Here is an 11,779-nt window from a genome sequence, read left to right as displayed (position 1 = left end):
ATGCGGAAGAATTATTAAACAAAAATAGATGCAAAAGATATGTGATCGTATTTTTTAATGAAAATAGATTGCAAAGATCATAAAAGTTAATATTTCTAGATTCCAAAGCATTCCTATATTGTCGATCAAATTAATAAACGTACATTTTTTCTATTTAAATGACTGAGAGCCTTTCCGCAACAGATATTGATTTAATTAGGAAAGCTCTTGTCAATACTAAGACTTTAACAGAAAAAGAAATAGGAAATATTCTCGGAAGAGAAACTAAAAGTCTTAAATCAAAAATTACTAAATTTCGACCGCAATTATTAGACCAATCAATTTCGTCACAGTCTATTGCAGAATCGATTAATAAGATTTTATCAAAGAAACCGAATCAGGCTCCTCCAAAACTAGAATTACCAGAAGATCCAGCAATTGTAGCTATACTTCCACCAAAGATGCGTGCCAAAGTACCAATGCTTAAAACACCTACAGAAAAAGTTCCAGGACTTGATAAAACTCCTTTACAACTCTCAAACAATCGATCGTTTTCATCTGATTTTGGTGTTCAACCTCGCAAATTAATTCCTATATATCCAAAGACAACAGATGACCCAGTAATGCCATCACCTGCTCATACTCGCAATCCTGACCCAGAAATTGGATCATTAGCTGTTGTTGTACATAAGCTTCTAGGTCCAGCTCATATATGCAGAATTTTATCAAGCAAAATGGAAAATGGAACAAAGCACTATCTTATTGCATTCTTCCAACGAGGGCTAGAGCCTGGTTACGTTCCAGGTGATTATTTATACCAACTGCATACACATGTTGGTTTTCCATTAGGCGATGAATCTGAGTGGAAGGATGCAATAGAGAATCAAAATTGCTCGGTTGATTGGTTGTTAGAACATATTTATAGTGCTGCTCAAAATTTAGTAATCAAATACTCAGAATTCCAGTTGCCATCAACACAGTTATCCAAGAATGAAATCAAACCAGATCCGAATCAAACTCAACAAATTTTATTTTTATCTGTTTCCTTTGCTGCTTTGCTCTTGCTTTGTTACATTGCTAGCCGTTATAAGATACCAGAGAGTAAGATTCAAATTATCTTGGATATTATTATTAAGACCAATCCAACGAAATATCAATCAACAAAAACAATTATCAATGATATTTCGAATTCTTTGAAGACTATCCTTGCTTTACCAAAATGAAGTTTAGTTGTAAGAAAATTATCATGTATTGTGCTTTGGTCCCAAATTTTTGTTTTGAATCTTTTGAATTTAGTTTATTTTCTAATTTTATATTATATATTTTTTAAAATAAATCTTATACTTTTAGAATAACAACTAATTTTAAAAATCATTTTTTTATAATCATTTGGTTGATACTTGTTTGTAATCAATACATGTTCTCTTATTGGGGTATGAGTCATTAATACAATTTAAGCATTGATATGAAACATCATAATTTCATTCATCAAAAATCGATGGTTATGATGTCAAAATTCATATTTAAAGCACATCTTCGCTATAATTTATATGACCTATTTCATAAAAATGGTCATTTTTTAAATGGGTGTCCCCTCATTTTTCAGATGGCTGAAGGGACATTACCCACTTTTACTCAGCCAATGCATTGAAACAGAGTTAGACGAAGACCCATCTCAACCAAACCCAAATACTGAAGGAGATGTCGAATTTGATAATTTGTATTTGGATATGAATGGTTTGATTCATCCATGCTATCATCCAAAGAATCAAGAACATCCAAAAACATATCTTGAAGTATTCCAAAATGTAGAAAAATACGTTGACAGAATTTTTAATTTAGTTCGCCCTCGAAAGGTTTTATTTATGGCAGTTGATGGTGTTGCTCCAAGAGCTAAGATGAATCAGCAAAGAATACGAAGATTTTGCGCAGCAAAAGACTCAGAATATAATCGTTATATGCAATGTCAAGATTTATCAATTACAAAAGAAGAAATTGATGAAATAATGGATCCTCAGACTATTATACAATCAGATACAAACACAATTACACCAGGAACCGAATTTATGATGCAATTATCAGATTATATTACAGAAATGATTAATCGCAAGCAGAAAACATCACCAGCATGGTCAAATATAGCAGTTATATTCTCAGATGCATCAGTTCCTGGCGAAGGAGAACACAAAATTATGGAATTCATTCGAAGTCAAAGAGTTGAGTTTAATTATGACTTTTCGCGTCATCACTGCGTCTATGGTCTTGATGCCGACTTCCTTTTCCTCGGTTTATCATGTCACGAATTATTCTTTACAATATTAAGGGAAGAAGTCTTCAATGTAGAGAATCTAACACCTCCTGCCGGAAGATTTGGTCCTGCCAAATTTTTATTTGCGAATGGTTTTGTTTTTCGTCAGTATCTCGAACGAGATTTGAAACCAGCCAAAATGGGCTTTGATTGGTACTTCGAACGTGCACTAGATGATATTATATTCCTTTGCGTAACAGCAGGTAACGATTTCTTACCTCAAATCCCAGGAATGAACATTCTTGGCGGTTCCATCGGAAAAATTTTCGAATTGTACAAGAAAATTTTGCCAGAATTAGGTGGATATATCACTGATAATGGGAATGTTGACTGCAAAAGAGCTGCTAAGTTCCTTCATTCTCTTGTTGACAGTGAAGAAATCGCACTTCAAGGTATTATGAACCCTTCTAATTTATCAAAAGAAGCTTCAATAAATACCAACAAAATTTACCAAAACGATTATTCGCAAATTGAAAAAGTGCCACGACCAATTTCCTCAGAAATCACTCTTGAAAAACCGGATGATGCTTTTGAGAATTTGCAACAGAGATATTATAAAGAGAAGCATGGTTTCGATGAAAAAGATGTTGAAAAAGTAAAAGATGTTTGCATAAATTATCTCAAAGGAATGGCATGGACATTACAGTACTATTTGCATGGATGTACATCATGGAGCTGGTATTATCCTTATTATTATGCTCCTTTGTTGTCTTCTTTCGAGTTACTGGAAAATTTAGATATAAATTTGTCAGTTTTGGACGATTCCAAGCCAATACCACCGTTAGAACAACTTATGTCTGTTCTTCCGCCACAAAGTAGTCATCTTCTCCCTCAAAATATGGCAGAATTGATGAAAAAAGGTTCTCCTCTGGAAAAATATTATCCAACAACGTTTTCTATTGACATGATGGGCGGACATCAGCCATGGAAAGGAATAACATTCATTCCTATCATTGATGGTGAGTTTCTCGAGAAAACTTTGAAAGATTCAAAAATTATTTTAACTGATGAAGAAGAAAAAAGGAACAAAACAGGATTTGTTAAAGTCTTTGTTCAAAATAAGGACGAAGGTCTCTGTGATGGTTCTTTAATTTGGGGAGAACTCAAGAAAACTGAAATTGAAAATTGTTTTCATTTCATATTCGAAAATCCACCTCGTGAAAAGAATTTATCGTATATTCCATTGAATATTGATCTTCCTCGTAATATTGTTGGAGGCGTCTGTGTTGGACCTTCGAAACCTGAAGACATGCCATTGTCAATTCCAGGAATTCCGTATAACTGCAAGAGAGATTTCAGAATTACTAAAATTATCCAAGAAAAAACACGAAAGTCAACACTTTCTGTTAATAAGAAAAAGAAAAATTTATCTCATCTGATTTAAACTTATATTTATTGTTTGTTTTGTTTATAAAAATTATATTAACTATACTTTCTGTAAATGCAAATACACTAAATAATTAAAGAGAGGTCTCCAAGACAAAGAAAAGATAATGATGGATGAACTCCACTCATTTATGCATCAAGAAATGGTCATCTTGAAGTTCTTAAATTCATCATTTCTGTTGGAACAAATAAAGTCACCAGAGTAAGAGAATATCCATATCTCTAATACAAGGAATTCAACAAAATGAAGCCAATGTTGCTATATGAAGTTCAAAAACATATTATCTCCTCAAGTGTCTTGGAAAGAATGAACATTGTTCATTTGTTAAGCTATATTTTCATATAGCTATATGAAAATTACCTGTATTGACACTTTTCGTGATGCCAGTCCTTTGAAATTTTTTTCTCATGACACCATAAACTTCTCAAAAATAAATGCACACTTCTGAATTTTCTGAACTTTATGTCGTGACGCCGACCCTAGTTTTTACCCACACTTCTCCATACTCTGGACATCCAGGAAATCAAAATAATTTTGATTATGCAATAAATCCTTCAACGTCTCAAAAATTAAAATCAAAATCTTGAAAATCCAGAAATCTTTTGCACTTATTAAAAGATTTGCGACCTTTTATAAAAGTGTTAATTCAAAAAAGTGCAAAAAAGGTGCAAAATTAGAAAACACCGTTGCAATTTTTATTTTTTATTTTTATTCAATGGGAACTTGGAGAGACGGAAATTCTTCATCATCATGCGCACACAAATATAAAGGTGAGCACTCATATAAATGCGTCTCTGACTCTTTATACTCTTTTGTCGGTCCAATTCCATGGGGTTGGTTTCTCTTCTTTATTATCTTGTGGATAATTAACACAGTATTTTGGATTATAGCCCGCATTAAAAATCGCAAGTTTATTTCCCCAATTTGGTACTTGATCATTTCTTTGCTCCAAAATTTTGCTTTTACATTAATGATATGGAGTATAATACACGTAGCATTTGGTTCTGATGTAGGGTACATCGCAGGATTTATCGTTGGTTTAGTTTTTTGCGGTTTATCAACAGGCATATCCGACATTTTTACAAATACAGGAATTTACGACGGAAAAATCAAAGGAGCTTTCAGAGTCAGACTAATGATGTTTGATAATCTTTGCGCTTGCAGCCCTTATAGTGCACCTCAAATTACTTGCGGATTTAACGAAGATGGAGCCCAAGCCATAGCTAACAGAGTCTCAGGTAATCCACCAATGGTTCTTCTTTATCAAGAAAAGGAATATATTCAACAATTAAGCAATTTAAATGCAAATGACATGGCATATTTTGGTATTGCTTTTTTTTATAGCTTTCGACTTTACTATTGATGTTATGACAGTTCACATATTTAGAATTAATCAAATTTCATGAATTCAATCCGAAATCTTTGAGATCATTGTTTTCAACATACTTAGCACATAATCCTTTTTCTTCTATTAAATTTTAAGTATATCTTTAATTGTAGAATTCACATATATATAAATTTTTTGATGTCTGATCAAAACATTCAACAAAATAAATATGGCGAATTGCGAAGTATCTACAAATACTACATCGATGCGTACATTACGTTGTATCAGCTGAAAACGGAAAAAGAAGAAGATTTAAACTCGATTTACCAAATGATCAAAACAGAATTGATTGAATCAAAGAAACATCTTCCTCAAAACATCATAAGGGATATTTTAGATATGATCCCATATAATAATCGCTATACAAAGTCGTATTTAACTCTTGCCAAACTCATATCTGATGAATATCAAGTCAAAGATATCAGCAATGTTAACCCTATTTCAAACTTCTTGTTTTACAAAGAGTATGGAATTAAATTAAACAAGTCTACTAATTTCGCAGAAATTAATCCAGAAAATGTTGATATTCATACAGAAAATACAATTTACAAAGCTATTATGTGTAATGAAAAAGAACAATTTATTTCATTCACAGAAAGAGAAGGATTTGATAAAGATCAAATTCTTATTAGCAAATTATATCCAAGTCTCTATTTATCTGAAAGATATACATTGCTTGAATTATGCTGTTACCATGGAGCCGTTGATTGTTTCAAATTCTTAAGAACAAAATTTGACTCAAAAATAACTGAAACATGTCTTGTTTTTTCATTTTTAGGAGGAAATCCAGAGATCATGAGTGAATGTTTGAAATATCAAAGACCAAATGACAAATGCATGGAATATGCAATTATTTCACACAACATTGATTTTGTTGCATTCTTGATGAATGAATATGATAAAACAATCAGTTTACAAGTTTGTGGAATACATAAAATTCTTGAAGCATTTTTAGTTTATTTCGATCAAACTGATGCATCTAACAAATGTTTTGTTTATTCCGCAATGTTCAATTTTCCATCACTTGCCGAATATTTTCTTTCGCATGGTGGATATATTAATGAAAAAGATGAATTTGGACATACCGCTCTTCATCATGCGGCACGCAATAATAATACCGAAATGGTCGAATTTCTCATTTCACATGGCGCAAACATCTCCGAAAGAGATTATGAATCGGAAACTGCTCTTCATTATGCAGCACATTATAATTGTAAAGAAACAGCCGAACTTCTTATTAGATTTGGTGCCGATCTTTCTGAAAGAGATCATGATGGACAAACTGCTCTTCATTATGCAGCACATTATAATTTTAAAGAAATATCTAATCTTCTTATTTCACATGATGCTCTTATCAATGAAAAAGATAAGAATGGAAAAACCGCTCTTCATTGCGCTGCATGTAATAATTGTCCCAAAGAAACAGCTGAATTTTTTATTTCGCATGGTGCAAACATCAATGAAAAAGATGGACAAGGAAAAATCGCTCTTCATTATGCAGCATTGAAAGACAATAAAGAAACAACTGAATTTCTTATTTTGCATGGTGCAAATATCAATGAAAAGATAATAATGGAAAATCTGCTCTTCATTATTCAGCAGAATACAATTGTCAAGAAACAGCCAATCTTCTTATTTCGCATGGTGCGAATATCAATGAAAAAAGATAAATATGAAAGAACCGCTATTCATTATGCAGCATTGACAAACAATAAAGAAACTTCCAATCTTCTTATTTCACACGGTGCAAATGTCAACGAAAGTGATAAATATGGAAAAACTGCTCTTCATTATACAGCAGAAAATAATTTTAAAGAAACAGCCGAAATCCTTATTTCTCATGATGCGAATATCAATGAAAAAGATAAATATGGACAAACAGCTCTTCATCTTGCAATCAATGCAAATCATAAAGAAGTAGCCGAACTTCTTGTTTCGCATGGTGCAAACACCAACGAAAAAGATGAACAAGGAAAAACCGCTCTTCATTATGCAGCAGAATATAATAGAAAAGAATTAGCCGAACTTCTTATTTCGCATGGTGCAAACATCAATGAAAAAGATAGACAAGGAAAAACCGCTCTTCATTATGCAGCATCGAAAAACAGTAAAGAAACAGTTGAACTTCTTATTTCGCATGGTGCAAACATCAATGAAAAAGATGGAGAAGGAAAAACTGCTCTTAATTATGCAGATGATGAGAATCGTAAAGAAATGGCAGAACTTCTTATTTCTCATGGTGCAATAAAGTATTCTTCCTTCAACAGATTCATCTCTTCTTTATTCGAAAAGAAATAAAAAATAATCAATTAAGTTTTTATCACTGAATCTATTCGTGAAAGCGATTTTTTTACAATTGTACATTGTCTATTCATGACAAAATTACTGCAAAGAAGCATTTGACAAATAATTAAACCTTATAATTGATAATAAATTCTTATCATTATTAAATATGATTCAAATAAAACACTTTTAATGCATATCTATTAAAAAGTACTACGTTCACAATTGCAACCCAATTTGTAAGATTAAGAAAAAACAGAAAAGTTGTATGCTGATGACTTTTTGTATGAAAGCAATATATATCATCCTAAGGAAATTAAATTGAATAAGTAATTTGAGAAAATATCAAAAGAAATTTGAACTTAAGTTAAGGTTGTCTATTAAAATTATGTTCGCCTATCTTTATGGGGAAATAGATGAAATGATCGCTTATATCATTTTCGCAAAATCTAGTTTTGTATTTAATAACTCGATTCAATTTTAAGTAATTTTTTTGTTAGTAACTGACAAACATGCGTCGAATAGTGTGAACGTCGGAACTTTGTTGGTACATACTCTGACTATGACTGTGCTCATAGCACTTATGCATGTCCAAAAATATTGCCGCAATATGGAGAAAAAGTGATTTTTTTAAAAAAAAAATTTACAACTATTCAAACCTACCCCCTTAAAACTTTTTGAATTATATTTAATAATTATAAAGATTTTATCATTATTATAAAAGGAAAATTGCAAAATAATGTCACTTTTTATGGAAAAGGCTATTTCAAAAAATCTCAACTGCTAGATATACATGGTGCCATTTGCGATGGGCTTTCATGCACATTTAATAGTGGAAATGTAGTTTATTCTAAAAAACAAGTTAATCATGGTAGGTGGTATTTCGAAGTCCATCATAATGGTGGCAATTTCATGTTCACAGCAGGCTTCGCCACTCCTGGCAATTTCGAAGGTATCTCATACTTCACTTACAAATACTATTATAATAACTCAGGAGATGGGGTAATTTTTTATCCGCCCTACATCAGCTCATCTGAAATCTCTAGATATGGCTCTATGAATGCCACATCTTTTAAAGAGAATCAAACATATGGAATTGGAATTGATACAGATTCAAATTTGTTTTTTGTTCAATCTGCAAAAGAGATCCGAAGATATCAGTTCAATGTTCTTAAAAACACATCTTATAAATGGAATGCATATGTAAGTGAAGCTACACCAAGAACTTACACTTATCAAGATAATATCACATTGAATTTTGGCTTAAGTCCATTTGAACTACCAGTACCATATGGTTTTCAACCATATATTTCGAATTTTATCGATTATTGTAAAACTCTCAAATCTTGCATGAATTTACCAGTTTCTCATGCATTTCTATACGTTATCATAACAATGTAAACAATTTTATCTACAGATAATAAAGAATTTTCTAATAAATCAATATATAAAGATTAAATTTCTAATAAGCTATAATGAAAAAGATAAAAAGATGCAACAGAGAATAATCAAAAAGAAATATCGAACTTCTTATTTCTCATAGAAGCAAATATATCAACGAAAAAGATAAATATGGAAAAACTGCTCTTAGCTAAGCAATTGCTGAGAATCGTAAAGAAAGTCTGAATTTCTTATTTTACACGATGCAAAAAAGTATACTTCCACTTGAAAATTCTTCTCTTGCTTTTGCAAAAGAAATAAATAAAAGTGATTTAACTATTGTTGCTTTTTACGATAATCCAGGGTAGGAAAGTTCCTCTTTATACCACTTTCTCATCAAGTCTTAATCTTGAGAATTGACTTTCTTTTTGAGTTTATGGAACTAGGAAGAGCCGTTCTTTCCATGAAGAAAAGAGTCACTGACACAACAAGTGGGCTTATTGAATTTTATCTTTTCAACATTATTTGAATAAATATCCGTTTCCTTAAAACTGGAGCCTACTGAGACTTTAAATTTGAAAATTCGATGCTATTGTATTTTCCAATTTCTATATTATATCGATAAAAGAAAAAATTCAACAATACATCAATGAATTGAGATGTCGATTGTTAATCTTCTCTGGGTCTTTAAAACATTTCTGACTGCGGAGTTCTTGTTTGTTCATTACAAGCTTTCAACAATTTTTTTCTTAAAGTTTTTGTTCAATGCAACATAATTGAGAAATGTTTTTCTATCTCCTGCTTTGGGAACATATCCATTGGACATTGTTCAATCAGAGGAATCAAAGTTAACAGTTAAGTTGGCATTGTTACTGAAGAATATCTGCTGTACAGTCTAATTTATGATCAGTGATTGAAGGGCAAACGTTGATTTGTCTTTTAATTGAATTGTTTGCGTTATTCATAAAAAAAATTTAATTTGAAAACAAACTTAAGTAATAATATATTTTTACTGTAAATGATTTTTGTATTTGGTCATAAACTCATCAAACAAATCCTGAAGTTCATCAAATAACCCCTTATATTCTGCAGGATCTGTATTACGATCAGTTTCGTGATCTTCAATCCATATGTCCAATTCCTCAGCAGCTTTCCATTCTGCAGATTTTTTATTTGTCTGGAATTTCTTCTTGAGCTTTTGAGTGGTATTTAAAACCGTCTCAACTAATTTTTCGAAATCAAAAATAATTCTCTCTCTTTCCTCTTTTTCTCTTATTTTTCTTTTAGCTATTTCAACAGCATAACGATCTGCGCTGCGATCCTTATCGATTAAGAAATATTCTGAATCACCACTTTCATCTGTTCTTTTATAATGACATTCAATCAAATTATTATTATCTACAGAAATTGTGAATTCAAATGTAATAGATCCTTTTGGAGAATTAGGAGGGATGTCGAAATCGGCATAGCAAATTTTTTTGCACTTTTCTGCTTTTGAATCTTCGCCTTCATAAATATTGATACCAATTGCATCTCCATTGCAGAAATTCTTGAATTTCTGTGTTCCAGAACATGGTAATTTCTCACCTTTTTTAAGGATTTTAATGATATTATCATTGCCATCAGCAATTCCTATTGATGAACTGAGAATTTCAATAATTTCCATATCATCTGCTAAAATAGGTTGAGAAATAACTCTTTCAACAGGTTTCCTTTCTTCAATTTCTTCAATTTCCCTTGGAGTAATTAATGGCTGTGAGAAATTAAGTGGTGTAACAATAGGAAGTCTATTAGAATTAGGTGGCTTTTTAACTACTTTCTTCTTATGATTCTTATTGATGTAATGATAATAAGCGGCTCCTTCTGCAACAGCTGTCAATCGTGAGATATCTGCAATAACACTGAGTCCGAGTTCTTCTATTCTTTCAGTAATTAATGGTATCATTGATGATCCACCAACAAGAATGATTTGTTGTTCATCGGATGTTTGTTCAGCCTGTTCATTAGTTAATGCAATTGTTCTGTCAATAATTGGTTCAATGATTGATTTGAATTTGGCTTCACGTATTTTATATTCGAATATTTTGTTATCATCGAATTTGATGGTTATAGAAACAGTTTTAATGCTTGTGGAGAACTTTTTCTTGACTTCTTCGGCTTCAGCTTTGACAAGATTATACATTCTTTCTTGTCCTTTCTCCTTAATTTTAATTCCTACTTGCTTCTCAATTTCTGGGGCCAAGTAGTCAACAATTGCTGCATCAATGTCTTGCCCACCGAGTTTGGAATCGCCTCCTGTTGAGTTTATTTTAATCTTCCTGTTATTTATCGTGGCACGAGAGATATCAAATGTGCCACCACCAAAATCATAGATAAGAATGTGGTGGCGATGATCAGCAGAGGCTTTATGGGCAAATTTAATGGCAGCTGATGTTGGTTCTGGTAGAAAATGAATTTTATTCGGATCAAATCCGGCAATAATTGCGGCATTCTTTGTAGCTTTCCTTTGAGCATCAGAAAATGCTTGTGGAATTGTAATAACGGCGCCATCAAATTTGCCAATAATTTTTTCTGCGTGTGTTTTAAGATATTTTAGAATTTCGGCGGAAACTTGAACTGGGCTGACTACCTGGGTTTTACCTTTATTTTCTAGTATGATATCGACTTCATTATCGGATGTACCTTCAATGCGGAAAGGCCAAGTCATATTTTGAGCTTTAACTTCATCATAAGTTCGTCCAATCATTCTCTTAGAATCATAAGCGACTAAGGTTGGTGTTATTTGCAATTGATCTTTGGCTTTTTGACCAAAATAAGTTGGAGTACCATAATAAACTTGAGAAGGAATCGTTTTACTTCCTTCAATTTCAAGGACTTCTGTTTCCTGTGTGCTTGGTCTATACACTGCTACTGAGCAAAATGTTGTACCAAGATCAATTCCTACATAAACTTCTTCATTCATTCTTGAAATGTTGGCAAAAATGCTTTTTTCCCCACAAAACGACTTTCTTAAAATCATATATCGAAAGTACACATTTAGCATAATGGAGCCAAA

General features: G+C 31.9%; 5 protein-coding genes across 5 annotated transcripts; 4 read left to right on the top strand and 1 right to left on the bottom strand.

Moving 5' to 3' along the window:
- Positions 1 to 152: 152 nt before the first annotated feature.
- On the top strand, positions 153 to 1,243 carry TVAGG3_0564070 (uncharacterized protein; the record flags this gene model as incomplete). Its single annotated transcript, XM_001321688.1, has 1 exon — positions 159 to 1,202. One exon carries the CDS (start codon positions 159 to 161, stop codon positions 1,200 to 1,202), a length of 1,044 nt encoding a protein of 347 aa, XP_001321723.1.
- Positions 1,244 to 1,562: 319 nt separating this feature from the next.
- TVAGG3_0564060 (5'->3' exoribonuclease family) lies at positions 1,563 to 3,671 on the top strand (the record flags this gene model as incomplete). The annotated part of the gene is made up of 1 exon (XM_001321687.1): positions 1,563 to 3,671. The coding sequence occupies one exon, from the start codon at positions 1,563 to 1,565 to the stop codon at positions 3,669 to 3,671; it is 2,109 nt and encodes a 702-aa protein (XP_001321722.1).
- A 697-nt stretch (positions 3,672 to 4,368) lies between these two features.
- On the top strand, positions 4,369 to 7,482 carry TVAGG3_0564050 (ankyrin repeat and SOCS box-containing protein 4 family; the record flags this gene model as incomplete). Its single annotated transcript, XM_001321686.1, has 1 exon — positions 5,200 to 7,359. The coding sequence occupies one exon, from the start codon at positions 5,200 to 5,202 to the stop codon at positions 7,357 to 7,359; it is 2,160 nt and encodes a 719-aa protein (XP_001321721.1).
- A 629-nt stretch (positions 7,483 to 8,111) lies between these two features.
- Positions 8,112 to 8,998, top strand: TVAGG3_0564040 (uncharacterized protein; the record flags this gene model as incomplete). The annotated part of the gene is made up of 1 exon (XM_001321685.1): positions 8,257 to 8,745. The coding sequence occupies one exon, from the start codon at positions 8,257 to 8,259 to the stop codon at positions 8,743 to 8,745; it is 489 nt and encodes a 162-aa protein (XP_001321720.1).
- Positions 8,999 to 9,731: 733 nt separating this feature from the next.
- On the bottom strand, positions 9,732 to 11,691 carry TVAGG3_0564030 (ATP binding; the record flags this gene model as incomplete). Its single annotated transcript, XM_001321684.1, has 1 exon — positions 9,734 to 11,686. One exon carries the CDS (start codon positions 11,684 to 11,686, stop codon positions 9,734 to 9,736), a length of 1,953 nt encoding a protein of 650 aa, XP_001321719.1.
- Positions 11,692 to 11,779: the final 88 nt, after the last annotated feature.

This window comes from Trichomonas vaginalis, chromosome II, assembly GCF_026262505.1.
Source record: "Trichomonas vaginalis G3 chromosome II, whole genome shotgun sequence".
NCBI classification, from domain to species: domain Eukaryota; phylum Parabasalia; order Trichomonadida; family Trichomonadidae; genus Trichomonas; species Trichomonas vaginalis.
Note: the sequence above shows the minus strand (reverse complement) of the source record. Positions and strands in the feature narration are given on the sequence as shown.